Source organism: Strongylocentrotus purpuratus, unplaced genomic scaffold (assembly GCF_000002235.5).
Source record: "Strongylocentrotus purpuratus isolate Spur 01 unplaced genomic scaffold, Spur_5.0 spur5_scaffold_14, whole genome shotgun sequence".
NCBI lineage: Eukaryota > Metazoa > Echinodermata > Echinoidea > Camarodonta > Strongylocentrotidae > Strongylocentrotus > Strongylocentrotus purpuratus.
This window is the reverse complement of record NW_022145599.1, coordinates 11587552-11604641: the sequence shown is the minus strand read 5'-3', so window position 1 is coordinate 11604641 and position 17090 is coordinate 11587552. Positions and strand designations below refer to the sequence as shown.

The 17090-nt window shown below is 38.0% G+C and overlaps 1 protein-coding gene across 1 annotated transcript; it reads right to left on the bottom strand.

The window, feature by feature from the left end:
• Nucleotides 1-400: 400 nt before the first annotated feature.
• On the bottom strand, nucleotides 401-12158 carry LOC588569 (forkhead transcription factor K). The gene is made up of 7 exons (XM_788246.5): nucleotides 11725-12158; nucleotides 7855-8088; nucleotides 6379-6682; nucleotides 5814-6007; nucleotides 4979-5156; nucleotides 4059-4422; nucleotides 401-3760 (listed from the first exon to the last, which is right to left on the bottom strand). Exons 1-7 carry the CDS (start codon nucleotides 12096-12098, stop codon nucleotides 3360-3362), a joined length of 2049 nt encoding a protein of 682 aa, XP_793339.4. The 5' UTR covers nucleotides 12099-12158; the 3' UTR covers nucleotides 401-3359.
• Between the last annotated feature and the right edge of the window lie 4932 nt (nucleotides 12159-17090).

The window sequence follows — 17090 nt, the reverse complement described above, 5'->3', positions numbered from 1 at the left end:
AAGATTGATCTGTGATGGTATACGAAGATTTACGTTTATCTATCGAGAATAAATCATACTATCAAAATCATTCCATGAAAAGAAGTTAGAAAAATTAATTCCAACTTAATGGGCAACATTTTACGTATTCATTTTTATGTATTCACCTATCTTTTTACATATCTATTATTTATTCTATTTGTTAAACTCTTTTCTAAACTTTCGCCCCATTCATACGTTCACATACATAACCACAACTGATACTTTCATTTTTTCAGATTCACACGATAACCATTTCTTTTAAGAAAAAAAATAAAATAGAAAGTGTCACATAATTCTCATCTCAAAATGCAGACACAGGGATTCAAACAAAAATCAATTCTTCTTCTTAAAGGTTTGGGAAGGAAGAGTCCAACATTTGTTTTTCTTTGTCAGTAGTATATTTGATTTTATTCAAAAATGTTCATATTGATCACAATTCTTATCACATAGAATCCACAAATTAGCATATAAAATCGGAAAAAGGGAATCGTTCCCAACCCCATCTCTCTCTCTTCCCTTCGTCAAGTTTGGCATGCAAATATAAACAACCTCATATCTCGAGAGTGATTTATCGTGTTCAACTTTTTTTTTTACAGATTATGGGCTAATTATCTAACAGATTAGAGCCCCCCCCCCCCCCCGTTTCATAAAACGTGTGATCAATAACAAATGCTGAATTTGCTCTCAGCCATTCTAATAACACGATTTCAGTAGCTTATAACAATTATTGTAACTTGTCATTGTCAACATGTTTTATGATACAGGGCCCAGTAGAGAATCGAAGAAGACTTTAATTTTATTTACCGAGAGTAAATTACATCAATGTTCTTAATATTAAAAATGAAGGACAAAAAACAGACTGGAAGGAGAAAATAAATATATATGAGAGCAAATATTAGGCCAAACAAGACTTGCTTACCGGTATCTTAATTTGGTAATTTTACCCATTTTGTAAAACTACAAGGGAGCTATTTCTTCTTCTTTTTTCATAATTGCTGAAACAACTTTGCTCCGAACCATCATCCATATTTTCACTGACTGGTTGTTTAAAGACCAAGTGTTATGACAAGATCAAAATGGTGCTGCTATATAAAATCAACCATCAATATTAGACTTGGATGTGGTATCAAGGCATATAGAAGACTTACAAGAACCAATGTTCATCTAGGGACCCTGGACACGGGTGCATCAACCATGATTACAAATCCAATACTGTTACATAACTGTTTTTCTCCTACACACTCACTCTCTATCTCTCTCTCCAAGGACAACTTACTGTGGAATTCACGGCAGAAAGGGGAACTTTTACTAGACCTACATTCAGACTATCCATCAAGAAGAAATTGCAATTCATCAACCACATCTTGGCCAACATGATTGATCAAGTGATTAAGATACACATATGAATAACATTTTTTTCTTCTCACATTGTTTGGCGAAAACACAAACTGTAAATGCGGCACTGGGAATCAACAAATACTAGGATAATACTAGTCAACTAGAATACAATTTCACTAATGGGTTATTACTGCAATGATGATGATTTCTAAAAAAATAATAAAAGAAAAAATCAATAAAAGTATTTTCATTCTTCACATTATTCAATCATTGCATTCAAATAATTGTTTTCATTTTTTAAGTAAAGCTCTATAAAAATGCACAGGCCATGTAGCAATTTCGCATATTCATACACAATAAATACAGAAATAATTTGTTCAGCAGTGCATACTTGATTTCTCCCAAAATAACTAGGTAGACTATATCCACTGACTGACTGATTTCATAATCATAAAATACATTCATAATCTGAGAAAGGAGTCTATCGCATCACATGCGACTGGAGTGATCCTAGAGAAAAATCCAAATCGTGTTTATACTTGAACAAGCCCAACTGCCAACAGTATTGCATAAACTGTTCAATAGTGTCTAATATCTGTTCCTGCAAGGCAAACATTCTTCAAAAAGGGGTATAAAATATCATTCATAGAAAAGCTACGTCTATGAACTTTCTGATACTGGGTTCTCGCGTCTAAGGCATACAAGCAGCATCACTGACTCTAATCACCATAACCTGACTTGGTCAATTGCATTCTGCTTCCATTCAACTTTTTTCTTTCTTTCTTTCGTAAATCCAAATGTACAATTGAAAAAAACCGCCGTTGCATGATGCAGGCTTTTAAATAAAGCTTGGTGGGTGCTATCGCGCTCAATTTCAAGCTTGCTGTCTATAAAGAACAAAAATCTTCCACAGACCCACTACTAGAAGGCAAATGAGAAATTAATCACCCATCCCTATTTCAGCATTCCTCGACATCTTCCTACGTGTTTGCTTACGAATTATCAGACAATGATTAATTAGCATTTTTGTAGAAAAGATGCAACAATAATATCTGGTATTCTCATCTTCATCATCAAAATACCAGATGATAAAGTGGGATTCTGTTTAGATACTTTTGCTGTATCAATGACATACCCACACCATGGCATGATGCCACATAAAAAGAAATTTCACATGGAACTTGGTGGTGTGTGTGATTATATACCAAATGATATTCACAGAGTGCAATACGCTTTGAAGCAAATTTACAATCATCCTTTGATAAAATGTCATGAATATAAAGCGACATGTTTAATTATTTCACTAGTGCATTACCAGTGATGATGAAAAGTAGCAGTTCCATTATAAAAATACATCAACAATACTTCAATTTGTGAATACAGCACTGAGCTGTAATAATAAAAATTGAACTCTACTTCAGAATTTTCAAAAAATTTCATGTAGTTAAACACCTCTCAAAATCTCTCTAAAAAAAAAGAAAATTAATAAAAAAATAATAAAAAGTGAAGACTGAATGCCAAGAATATCTATACCATAATTTATATGTTTCAATTTTCCTAAAATGACCACACAAATTTGTGAAAGAAACATGAGACAAAAAAAAACATTGCTAGTAAATTGATTTGTTTGCTATCTGAAGTACACATAACAAAAACATCTCTAAAACCAATATTTGTACAAGTCCAGACATCCACTTAACATAATTCGAGCTGTTCCTTTTTGAATGGACTATACATACACATATGAATATTTGTTAATTTGGTGGTAAAGCCAGAGTATATGTTTTGCAATTCCATAGGAAAGCAAACTAATTACAAAGTCATTCTCTTGAATGCATCAACTCTATCTCCAGAACCCTACAACAATTCCTACTCACAAACACTTACTCCATTCAATCAAGCCCTGTACAACCTTTTAATTACTCTCTCAATGATGTTAAACTCTTCCCATGCTGATTAACCCTATGTCTGTCCGTGCTGGTCGTCAATGCTGTATCCCCTCAGCCCTCCAGCGGATCAGTCTTAATCCTTTTACTTTCAAAACCATCCTGTCCATCCGTCTCTTCCTTGATGCCGTCTAGAGGGCGCTTCACGTGGCCTTGCAGCTGCTGAACGGCCGACGTGGTGGCCAGCATGACGAGGGGCGAGGAGGTTGCGGCCTGGCTGGAGCTCTGAGGGGGAGCCATCTCCATGTTGTGATGGTAACCGCCGGCCATAGGGAGTTGAGGAGGGGGTCGGTAGTGGCTGGCAGGAGGGAGGAAGGTACCTGCGACGGTGACAACGTGATGACTGTCAGAGGATGCCGCCGGCTGAGGTACCATTGTGGACGAAGAATTGGCCGCCTTCAGATGGGACTGCGTCAACATGATGGTTGCAGGGGGTACACCAACTGATGGCTTCTCTGTGATTGGGGAACAATAGGATGGACTTCAATGAATAAAGTACAGCATGGGTACCTAAAGATTGAAGACAGGTTTTAGATAAATAGTTATCATCAACAACAGTTAACAAATACACTATAAAATACACTCTCATACAATACGCTAAGAATAAATCCATTATCATTGATTTTATATGAACCAATGCAGTTTGAACCTTTGTGATAACCTTTGTCAAAGAGAGCATGAAGTGTAAAAAATCTACAACATGAGGTGGCCTCTTCGGATCTAAGGACATGGGAAAGATTTGGCCTCTCTTACCTTCCACTTTCATGTCTATGCCATTCTTTTCCGCACTACCTCCTCCTCCTCCTCCAGCACTTGAGATGTCCTTTGCCTGGTGGCTAAATCCTCCTGCAGAGGATGTAACATGGCCGTTGCTCAGTGACGCCTGTACAGCTGCTTGCGTCCGCGACGACGTGATCACAGATGCCATCTGAGGGTGGATGGCAACGACGGGTACCCCCTGGCCCTGAGGAGGGGGGTTCCCTGCTAGGGCGAGGGAAGATAGAGGTATGACACCCCCGCCCCCAGGGAGGGCTGCCATGTGGGCAGCATGGCTGGCAGCCTGAGCACCTGTTGTAGTAGTGATGGGCGAGCCGGGGCTCACTAGACTCACCTTCACCTGCAAAGATGCCATAAAGAAAACACTTGTTAATATATTAACAAAAGCATAACTTTGAAAGTAATAAAACTGAACATTTGCATGGCAATGACAAATAAGTCTGTTTCAAGTTAAATTTGAATTTCATATTAAGTTAACTAAATTATTCATACCCCTTGTACAATTTGATATAAAGTTTTTTCATAATTCAAGAATGAAAGGTGGACTGGTTGAAAAAACACCTTCGTTGACTACTTTAAGATGTAGGCTTTAATATGTCACATTCCCAAGAAACGTAAATCAGGACAATCATATTTTCACATAGTTAACAAAGGGTACGACAATTTAATTGTTAACTATAGCCTGACCCTTAGGTCTTGAAATCTATGGTTGGCTTAAAAAAATATATTAAAGAAAACTTTAAGCATTCAAAACAGAGAAATATCAGCCCAAGGAGAGAGCAAAAAATATTTTTTTAAAGTTTTGGCACCTAAAGGGCAATACAACATCTTTTTTTTAAAGGCCTTATGTAGGATAATAAAAATTCCCTACAAACATAAGCAAGGTTGTTTTTTACCTCCTGCATGGCTTGCGTAAACCTCTGATGATCCAGGGGCCCATGGTCCTGACCCTCACCACCCCCGCCAGCATTGTTCATGTTCTGCGGCGCAGGGGAACCTTCTCTTGAGAGGCATTCAGGGGTGAACGTCCCGCTGAACTGGGGGACGTGTGTGGGTGATGATGGCGCGGAGCGGCTGCAAGATCAAAGAAAAAGGTTGAGCAAAGATTAGCAACGAGTTACTTTACTAGAAACTAATAGAAACACATTCTGAAGAAGTACTGAATATGAAAGACAAAACTGCATCTCTGCAGAATTTAAATAGATAATAGATGTAGCTTTAGAACGAGAAATTGCTAAAATGACTAGAATACTAGTAACTATGCTTTACATCCCTGAATTTGCTCAGAAATACTTCTACACAAAGAACAGCGATTGAATGCTGCGCTATAAAAATCAGTCCCTTATAACAGGGAATCATTCGAGCATCATGGGAACTACGTGATCTTAATTTTCCTTTCCCATCAATTCTGTTCTAATTTCAAACATGTAGGATTTTTGAAAAAACTCTTAAAGCCCCACTGCACTACTTATAGCTACCTGTGCACTCTATATAGTAAATAATGCCTAATCAGTGACCGTTAGTGTCCCATGGTCCCCTTTTTCTTATGTTAATTGAGAGCTGATTTGATGAGATAACCACCTGTCAGTGACTATGCAGGGAGGTCTAATACCTCCTGGCCAAACTAGTGCAGTTGGGCTTTAAAAGAGCAATCATTGTAGGAGCTTGAAATTTGAATTCCCTTTTAGATAAGCCCTCTCAGCAAGGAAAGTGTTCTTCAGGCAAGCGTACCTTGATGAGACCCCGCTAAAGGGTGTCCTGAAGCACGGCACTCCCCTTTGGCGTCTTCTTCTGTAAGCTTGATCCATTAGTTTAGCCTCTGACCCGGGGTCAAGCCGCCAGAATGACCCTTTACCTGGCTCTTCCTGTGATCGTGGAACCTTGATGAAGTACCGATTTAAGGACAGGTTGTGTCGAATTGAATTCTGAAAATGAAAAGAGAGAAAAGAAATAAGAATGTATTAGTATGCTCTTCATTTACAAAATCACCAACACCTGTCAGCTATGTAATTTAAACCAAAGTGATAATTCATCTACAGTTGAAGATGGAAGGCACTCATTTTTCTGAAGTTTCTTGATTCCAAGAAATTAAAAAGGGTTCATAGATCTGAACATTTAGAACATTATTCCTAAGGTTCATATTTTGTAAATGAAATAGGGGTCTTTGTTACGAAAATGAACTAGGTTCCGTTATTCTGAGGTTCCGTAATTTCTGGAAACGTTACAGGGCGCTATATCATTTTCAGAAAAAACCTTCAGAAAAACCGACATGTAACCATTGAAGACAGTGTCATACCTGCCATCCTTTGTCTGCTGTTCTATAGTACGGATATGTCTTTGTAATATAGCTGTAAATTCCACTCAATGTCAACTGTTTATCCTGCGCCGACATGATAGCCTGGACAATGAGCTGAGCGTAAGAGTAGGGCGGCTTGGTCTCGTCCCGGGGACCCCCGACATCGTTACTGGACGAGTGGCCTTCCTTGTCGTCAGCAGCAGCTGCCGCAGCCGCAGCAAACGCTGCTGCGGAGAGGTCCGGAGCAAGCATGGATCTCTGACTGGTTCCGGCTCGGGGGCTTGTAGGACACGAGTTGACAGCACTGGATAAGATTGGGGAAGAGACAATAAATATATAATTACTATAATAATACCATTCATATCAAGACATCAAATAAATTGTCCTTTATGGAAAAGAGGGTATTTCTAAACCTAATAGGAACAAGTAGAAATTAAGAATAAAAAGGGGAACAAGAAGGGGGGAATACAAACGATATAATTGAAAAGAAAAATGAAACAAGAAAAATGAAAAAAGAGAGGCAAACAAAAGTGGGAGGATCATAAAGCAACACAGATCAATTGTATTACATTGTATTTTATTTTGAAGAGCTCTTGTAGGCTTAAACTAGACATATTCATCATACAATTTCATAGAGCCTAACTAGGTAATATCAGAACTTGTTTTCAGAGAGAGAACAGTATGAAGCTCGTAAACATCTTTGACTGAAAAATAAAGAATCCATCCAGACTTGAATACATACTGTCTGCTCAGACAAAATATTGTGAAGATGCAAACAAAATTCTATATTAATTTCCTGTAAATTTGAACAGATTCACATGTGAGAAGAAAACAAGGAGGTTTCTGATCATTACAACTTTTGATTATATTCATAGACAGACTGAAACTACTCCTCTTTTATAGAGAAGCATGTACAATGTACTTCATTAAAATGAAGTCCATCAGAATATGATCACAATGCTGCAGTCTCTGTTTATAAAAGCTTGTTTTGATATACATACTAAAACAAGAAGTTTGAGCATATTTGCCATAATATTAATGACATGACAGAGATTCATATTTTTGTTGTTAAGCAAGATGATGATATTACAGGGTTGATTTTTCTTCTTTCTTTCTTTTTTAAAGACAAGTATATGAAGACTTTAATTCCGAAAGGAGATAAATCCATTTTTGTAACTTCAAAGAAAACAGAAATTGGCATCTGTGGAAAAGTGATATTAGAAGGTGCATTTTTCAATTACTAAATTTTCATCAAAAGTGGATTTAGCTCTTCATATGTAGGAATCCAAGCACTAACATCTTTACCTTGGAAGTGTTTGACCTTATTTTAAAACGGTGTGTAGTACACAATTGAAATTAGGAATATGACCAGCGTACAGTGTGTAAGTGTTACAAATTGACCATGGAAAACTGTCACTGGTAATAAGTTGTACAATCCCCTGGCTACATGTATGTAACCTATCAACAGAATCTCACCTAATGGTCCCAGTGGGAGACGGGTACGGACTGGCATAGGTCGCATCGGAAGGCGGGATGTCGATCTTCAACGGAGGCATCATGGTCTTCCGTTTGACAGGACTAGGTTCCTTGGCCACGACCGGTGCAGCTGGCTGCAGCTGCATGGGCGGGACCGGAGCAGGGGGTGCCGACTCGCTGATCAACGCCTGGAACATGATCTTGATACTTGTGCTGGGAAACCTCAAGATACATCTGTAGGGGGGAGGGGGAACAGGATCGAATGATGATTACATAAAACAGAATGATAATGATAATCCTGATTTAATCAATATCTACATATGAATCAAACAGTCCAAGCTACATGCTCATTCCATCTAGTGCCCCTTATTTTACATTCTTTGATAAAGTCAAACTGTCAAACCTGCTTGATTGAACATCTGTCTATAGAACCATTCTTTTAACCCCTTAAACAGGAGGGATTCCACTCAATGAATCTTTATTTAAAAACATCTATCTAATTACATGTATAAAGGGCTTTTTTGTCTCCCATTAACACAGGTTTTACTATGCTATTAAAACAGGGGTTTTTTTAAAGAAGGAAAATACAAATATCTGAATTGTAACTCATAAGGGGGTATCTATTCTTGCCATGTCCCTTCTCCCATGTTCTACAGCACTTACATTACTTACAAAAAGGATGATTAAAAAAAAAATCAAATTAGCCGCTTCAGTCATGAACTGTTACACTGAGATTTCATAAGTATGCAACTACAGTACATGTATGAAGTTGAAGTTGCTAGCAAAAGACCATAAAACAGCACCAAGGAAATGCAACATCTGTAATTATCTTGATAACAAGCTACAAACTGACAATGTATCAAAATACATCAACCTAAACGAAAGTTAACATTCACCATGGTATATATGATTTTCCCTTGTATAATAAAATAGTACCTCAAGTACTTCCTCTAGATATGTTATTCTTAAATTAGAATAACAAATCACACGTTTGGACTGGGATGTCATGGACAGTATGCAGTACAACATGGACAGAAAGGATGAAAGTGCAATGGATAAATTTGTTTGTCTACTAGTTGTAATATGTCTACCGGTAGTCTAATCCAAAATTAATTTCTTTATAAATAATCTAAACTCTGTATTATGAAGACTTTTTTATCCTACATGTATGTAAAAGAATTCCTGTGAAGGAAATGGTCAGGGATAGCTCATGAGACGTAAAACATTTCCAGCATGAACACAAAGTTGGATATGTGTGACGTCAAATGGGGCATATATCTTGGATAATGGATACCCCTTTGACGTCACGCACCACACGCGAACATACTTGTACTGTGCGAATATTGGCCTACAATGTGACTGAGCAATGAGAATATCATTTAAAGGGATTGGGTACATGTATCTTTGCCTCAGATTCTAAACAAAATCCTGGATTTAGCTAATGCTGCAATCATAATTATAAACCTTTAGGCCAGTCAGGAATCCCATCACTATTACAAGCCGATCTCCAGTCTGATTATCAAGATATTTATGATTGGAATTAGAAATGTAAAAAACTGTTTGCATAATAGTTTTGTACAGTTTTTGTATTACACTAACACTAAAGTCTATTGGGGAAAATGAGTATCGTATGGTAAAACAGGCCACTCAAAGATTTTCACTTTTTAAGGCACTTCATGATCATTTTAAAGAGAAGTTTTTTTAGGGCTTCAATATTTTACACTGTATCACAGACACTGATAACATGTACATGTACACGTACAATTAAGGGCCATTCATCTCAGATTTGTAAAACTGAAAACATGCCTTTAAAGGTTAACCCCCAAATTTTTTAGATTTTTCTGATATTTCATGTTATTACTTCGGATAAAAACTGGTGCCTTGATTTTAATTTCAACTTAATACAGTTGTACATACAACAATGTAGTGAACTCCTTTAGTTTTCAAACTTGGTGGTGTGTTTTTTTAAAGGAAGGATATGAATCAAATTTACCATATAATTTTTTTGAGGCACCGGTTAAATTACGGATTCATTTTTCTCTATCCCCATAAACATAGTCAGCTGTGAACTCCTACATTTGTGTTTGTATAGATATTGCATTTTAAAATGGAAATTGAACATAAGTTTGGTTTAATTCACAAGCTGTTTGGGGTTGTGATCACTGCTTTTTTTTCCCCTGGCGCTAAGGGTTGAAAGGGTGCCTGAGGGCTAATTGGGCTTAAGTGGTCCGGGTACCAGTATTTAATGGGCAAAATCATTCTGCTGTGTACAGGTACACAGGGATTTGTCCAAACAAAAACAAAAAATTTGCACACATGTACAAGTATCAAAGTTGGGCTTTCAGGTCTAGAGTAAAGCCTTATCAATGGTGAGTTTTAACAATTTTTTTTAAATTGTTGAATTGTGCGATTGCGGAATTAGGGGGTAAGTTAAATTGGGAAGGTGTTAGCAAACTCTGAAAACAGTTTCTACTTTTTGGCACGTGTGTAAAAGGATGATGTAAAACTCATTTGAGAGTTTGTTTACATCACTCTTCACACAGGCAAGTGGATACCAATTAAGGCTTGGTGGAGTTGCTGATATCAATGTCATACTTCATATTTCATATTATCACCTAGACCGAAAGCTTCAGTCTCCGATATCTGCTGAGAGCCTGAGACTACGTCTGGCTCCACTGAACACCACCTCTATACAGAGACCAGGGAATAATTTTCCTGGTATCGCATCGCAATTTGCTATGCATTTTTGCATGACTGCTATACAAAATATCTTTTGTGTAGCAGTTTTCTTCCATAGAAATGTACAGAATTTCATTTGAAATATTTATCCATCGGCTGAAATTGCTAATCAAAAAATTTGAGGAAAATTATTCCCTGGAGACTGAAGTGTGTTGTACGGGTTAGTGAGGAAAGATTTTGGGTAATCTCATCGCACACAGTAGCATCAAGAAACTAACAGATTAGCTGAAATTCCTTGTATCTTGATATAAATTTAACAATGATTGTCAATGTTATTTGTACATGGAGATAAGATCCATTTTCTCTCCAATCATCAATATTTCAAAATCAAACTGTTAAAGTCTAGATAAACAGAGTCAGACGGCAAACTTCTAGCTGGATTCCAGTGAAAAAAAATCAATAGTTAACCCCCCTTCGGTGTGTGCGGCAAGGTTTACCATATTTATTTATGGGGAAGGTTGCCAAATGTCAGTTTTATCAAGAATTTCCCGTACCACATCAGGGTTATTACAGATTATCACCAAGCCCTAAACTTGTCTTTACTCACTTTTTTTAGCTAGTTCTTTCTCAGTTTAAAAAAAAGTCTACTTCCCATGTTTCCAAACCATCATGCTCAATCCTGACTTTACAAAATCAAATTTTCAACAAGAGAGAGAAAGCATAATCACTGATAATAAAGGCAAATTCGTTCACTGATTTCTGACCGGCTTTCATTCAACGATCCTTCAATTATTTGGACATTCTCACAACCATGGCATGATTCAGATTCACACAGTCACTAGCAAAGTAGCAGTAACCCTTCACTTCAGTACACAGCTCAGATAAGCATGAAAACTGCAAAACAAACAAACAATCAAACACAACAAACTAACAAAACAATAACAGTGGGTTGCATGGCTCGAGCTGACTTGACAAGCCCGTCCGCGTCCCGACCAACACCTCTTGATCTTCCACGGCCACACGTAGCTTGCATGCATTGCCATTGTATTGGCATTGCCCGACACTCCACGCACGGTCAGAGAGCACTAGAGATGTCCGGAATGGACGTTTTGGTATGCGTACCAATTTACGAACAGCTCTAGGTTCTACTGAACAGACATTTTAAAATAAATAATAAAAATAGATACTCACGTCCTGGGCAGTTGCAACGGAGCTGCACCTCTTCTTTGGAATATGCCATCTACAAATATACCATTCTTTCCCGTGCAATTTAAGAAAAAGTTCGGGCTCTCGCAAATTATTTCAAGATGTTTACGTGAAATGAAACTCGAATGTCCCATGTTTACATCCACCTCCCCTTGTTTGCTGTTGCGGCCGACTGTAATTCTGTTCTTGCGGATCAAATACTCGAATTCTCTGCCTTCTAACCGGGCGAGAATAACACCTTTTTGACCGCCATCATTCCAAGGAACCCTTGTAGGACTCGCTGGGGCAGATTTAAGAGCCAGAAGGGCCCAGGCATCGTCGTTTTCCGTTGCCTGTCGAAACGTGGCCATTCCTACCATTCCTACCCTCGATCACAGCAAGACCAAAATGGCCGATACACACGAAAACATTGCTCAACCGGAACAACAATTGGTGGGTAAAATGTATCCCAGCATGCTTCGTTGCTATTGGTGGAAAGCGTTGAAGAAACATTGCGTGCACTATGAAAGCGGTATTTTGATCTCTCCGCACGTGTTTGTAAACAAATATAAATAAATAGATAAAATGGCGATAATTTATGCTGGAAGATAAGGCGTGAAAAATATATTATCATAACATTTTGCTTAGTATCTCTTTAGTGAATTTGTTCCTCTAAATAAAAGATTTTTACGGTCTACATGGACTAAAAAAAAAAATTACTGAACATGCAATTAATTATCTCCACGAGTATAAACATATATATACATAATTCATGATGTATTTTCATTAGGCCCTATATATTATACCGTACGTCAAAGCATGTTTGTTGATACGGGAGAAATCAGGAAATGATTTTGATAATAGGAGGCTTTCCTCAAATACACCAAAGTCAAATGTTGCGCTTCGAGGTCACCCTTTGTAGCTGTACGTCCCTTTTACCTCGAAAGTACTGTTTTTAGGGTGCCCCTGGACTTTGAAAGACGTCGCTCTGCCGCCCCCTGTTGTGATTATTTTTGTAAAAACGAAACATTTTTAAATTGTTACAAGAGTTGCGCGTTGCACTGTATAGCACAAGTACTTAGAACCTCAATTATAACGTTTTCTGGCAAGCTCTCAAATCAATTTTAATCTTGTTACAAAAAGGAGTATGAAGAACCCGGATCTTGAAGAACTTTAGCTCAGGTAAATTTAATGCATTTAGTGTATTTTCATAGGGACCTGATGACCATGTATATCAATCAAATACAAAATATATTGCGAAGAATCCTAAACTGTTTTTTTCTTTATGTGTTTTATTGAACAATCCAAAAACAATCACAATATTTACAAGTTATTATAAAAAGATTACAAAAAAGCAGTAAAACGTAGATCAAAACCTCACGAAAAGTACACTAAGATGCAAGCAATTACATGTACCGATACAACATTATAAAACACTATTATAAAACAAAACAAAATTCATATTTTTTTTAAAGTGCAAGGGCAGTTTGTTTTTCTTTTTTCAATACGATATTCACGATCTTTATAGTCAATGTAAGTTCTGAAACCCTGAAAATTGGGTATTTTACTTTGCCTTTTGCATAAATAAATGTAGTATTTAAGCATAAGAAATAAATAAGTCAAAAACATATCCTTTTCATAGCCAAACATTCTTCCAAATATTGAAAAATTCACTACTTTATCAATCTTCTGAATAATAGTTTTAATGGTATCATCCCAAATGGGTAAGAATCCTAAACTTGCTAAAGGCAGGACTGTCAACCCTCCCGCATTTGTAGTCTCGCGGCCACCACGCTCATTCTCCCGCCTTCCCACCAGCTCGTAGCGGGAGACTCCCGCCACCACGCCTTTCCTCCCGCTTTTCCGCTTCGATCCTGGGAGTGATCACTAATTTTTTTTTTTTTTTTTTTTTTTTTGGCCGCGGGGGGGGGGGGGGGGGGCACGTGCCCCCTGTGCCCCTAGATCTGCCACTGTAAATTGTTTCAGTTATGATTTCACAAGGAAATTATTAGCCGTTAGAATGACTTTAAAGGACAGAATGGTTGGTCGTGAAATGCCCCGTGAAATGCAAGAAGCGACAGGTATGAGGTATTGTGTGCATCATCAGTTCTATGCAACGTGATTTCTGTGTAACATTTCAGTGGAAAATGGTTCCTCTTACAAGCTTTGAGTCATAAGTTTACAGTTTTAGCACAATTAAAAACCCTGTGAAATTTACACAGAGTTCAGGATAATAGAGCATTACCCAAAAAAAATCACTAAAAATGAAGAGGGGTGGACGAGTACCTTTTAAATGTTGCCAATCAAAATCTCGTTGCATTCATTTTGAAATAACGTGTCTACTATCAAGTGAGTATGTTGTCATCACTGCTATATTGCTATATACCCTTATCATAAAATATAAATGCATTTCACCATCTCCTCTCCCCAGGCGCGTACGCGCAGCGGAAATATCGGTAGCCCAAAATTTGAAATTTGCAGACCCCCCCCCCCCCCCCGCCGCTTATTCAGCGGCTGGCTGAGGCGTTGCGAAATTTTCGGCGCGATTTAAAAATGTTAACCCCCCCCCCCCCCCCTTGAAAAAATCCTGCATACGCCATATTGCCTCTCCCTATAGCATGACAATTCGGAAATCGATTTACCTATAAGGCTGCTTTGGCGGACTTTTCATACCCCATGCACCTGCCAGTGCTAAAAATAATAATAATGATAACACTCGTTCGCTTTGTTCACTCGCTTGTATACAGTTACGTAGATTTGTTTGGGCAGAAGGGGGGGGGGGCACAGTTTCATTGTATGCCTAGGGCAGCATAATACCTAGATACACCACTGCCCTTACTTTTGATAGGTAGTACTGTATATAGTTGTTAGCACAAAAATACTAACCAAAAATAAAAAAATAAAAAATATGAATGTAAATATATTTTCTTACTCTCTAGGGTGCAAATATTTTGATAGTTTCCAATAATTTGACTCAGGGTGTAGTCAGTAACGTAATGGAGGGTGGGGGGGGGGCAAGTGTGCCTCTCATCAGCTGTAGAAGGCAAGAGAAAGGATAAAAGAACAAAGCTGAAATGAAATATCAAAATTTGTCATAAAATGGGGCACCGGAAAACTTTGATATCTTCTCCTTAAACTTTAAATTTTCATTGTATCAATAAATAATCTTCATGAAGTATTAATTAGTAAGTCATTTATTTACTTATTCAATTATTTATCTAGTTATTTGTTTATTTGTGTATTTATTTACTTATTTATTTCATTTTATTTATTCATTCATTTGTTCGTCCATTTATCCGTGCGTACTCTCATTCATTCAGTCAATCGTTCATAGGGGGAGGGGTGCGTGTGACACGCACATGGCTAAGCCGCTAAATAATAATGTGGATCCTTGAACTTTTAACGGAACATAGTCCATCATAATAGCAGTCCGTGTAAATAAATAGAAACTTTGAACTTCCTATAACTGCAGTGTAAATTAGTCCACGATTAGATAATGGTTTGATTGTTAAAATGTCATTATTTTTTATTTCGCTGTGAGAATGTACTGTACCATATAGAATTACAGACATGGCGTATATAGAAAGGACAGGGCCAGCGTAAGTTGAAACCAGGGGCGGATCCAGCCGGCGACAGGAGGGGGGGGGGGCAAATCTTTAGAAAAAAATTAGCGCCGACTTAGCCGGCCGGTGAATAAGCGGGGGGGGGGGGGGGGGGGGGGGGGGGGGGTAAGAGCACTTTTTTTTTTTTTTTTGGGGGGGGGGGGGGGGTCCAGTTTTTGAAGAAAAATTCAGCGCCGACTCAGCTGCTGGTCGGTGAATAGGTGGGGGGGGAGGGGGAGGGGGTGGGGGGTAAGAGAACTTATTTTTTTTTGGGGGGGGTCAGGTTTTTGAAGAAAAATTTAGCGTCGACTCGGTCAATCGAGGAGGTATACGAGCACATTTTTGTTCCCAATTCATGAGAAAATATTTAGCAGCGATTCATCAAGCCGGTGAATAAGCGCGGGGGGGGGGGGGGGGGTAAGTGCACTTTTTTTTGGGGGGGTCAGGTTTTTGAAGAAAAAATTAGCGTCGACTCGGCCAATCGAGGAGGTACGAGCACTTTTTTGTTCCCAATTCGGGAGAAAATATTTAGCAGCGATTCATCAAGCCGGTGAATAAGCGCGCGGGGGGGGGGGGGGGGGGGCGAGGAAGGTGATGGAGAGCCTGGAACCACAATTTGTTTTTGAGGGGGTGAAAATATAATTTCTCCTTTTTTTTCTCTCTTTTTTTTTGGGGGGGGGGAGGAGACACGGGGTCCGTTTTTGTTTTTTGTTTTAAAAAAGGTTGAATTTACGTTATTATCCTAATTTTTAAAACACTTTTGGTGGGCTAGGGGGAGGGGGCCGGGCCGGGTTGAAACTGTGTGCGGGTCGTTGTTTTATTTGAAATATTGTTCCAGTTTATTACACAAAAGTAGGTAGACTATATTACTGAATATTATATTAAAATTATATTGAAAAAAAATAATTTCACCAACACATTAAAAGAAAGAGATGCGACGAAATTGGCAAATATAGTCAAGTTTGACTAATAGCCATTATAACACCAAAGAAGAAGAAAAACGAGGACCACTGTGAGGCTGCTGCCCCTCTCAATGTTCTCCCGATGCTTCCAAATAAATGTACTTAAACCCGAAATTGAAACTTTTACAAAAAGGAAAAGGAAAGCAAAGAAGGAAAAAAAAATAATAAGGAAAGAAAGAAAGAACAGAAGGAAAAAAAGAAAGAACAGAAGGAAAAAAAGTGAGAACAGAAGAAAAAGATTGTAAGGATCGAAAGAAAAAGGAAATAAAATGAGCTTCCTTTTCTTGACTTTTTAACCCGTGTCACTTTCCTTTGTAAGGATTATACTGGTTCCAAAAAGTGTCCATATAACCATCAAACTCTAGTTTTTATTACATTTTTATAATACCTATGGGTAGGTATATAGTCTTGCAAAACTATTTGCAAAACTATCATATGTTGGGGTGTGTTTTAAAAAATGAAGCCTGCGCGCTCTAGAGAGTTGGCCTAGAAAAAAAAAGCTTTAGAGAGACTATGGGGGTCCGGATCGGTGATTCAAGGAGCCTGTACGGGAAAATTCAACAACGGGGTTGTGGTAGCCCCCGATGTTGGAGAGTCACACCAACAACCAAAATAATGAATAATTGATATTTTTACCGTTGTCAATCCCCATAAAAGAAAAGGGGTGGATAATTTAGTTAAATGCAATTTTGATCCGATAAATTATTATAAAAGATATTCTCATTGCCAATCTATGCAACTCAGAAGAACAATGTATAGTATCTGACTTTTAAAATTTAACTTTGATAAATGCAAGTTGATCAATGCA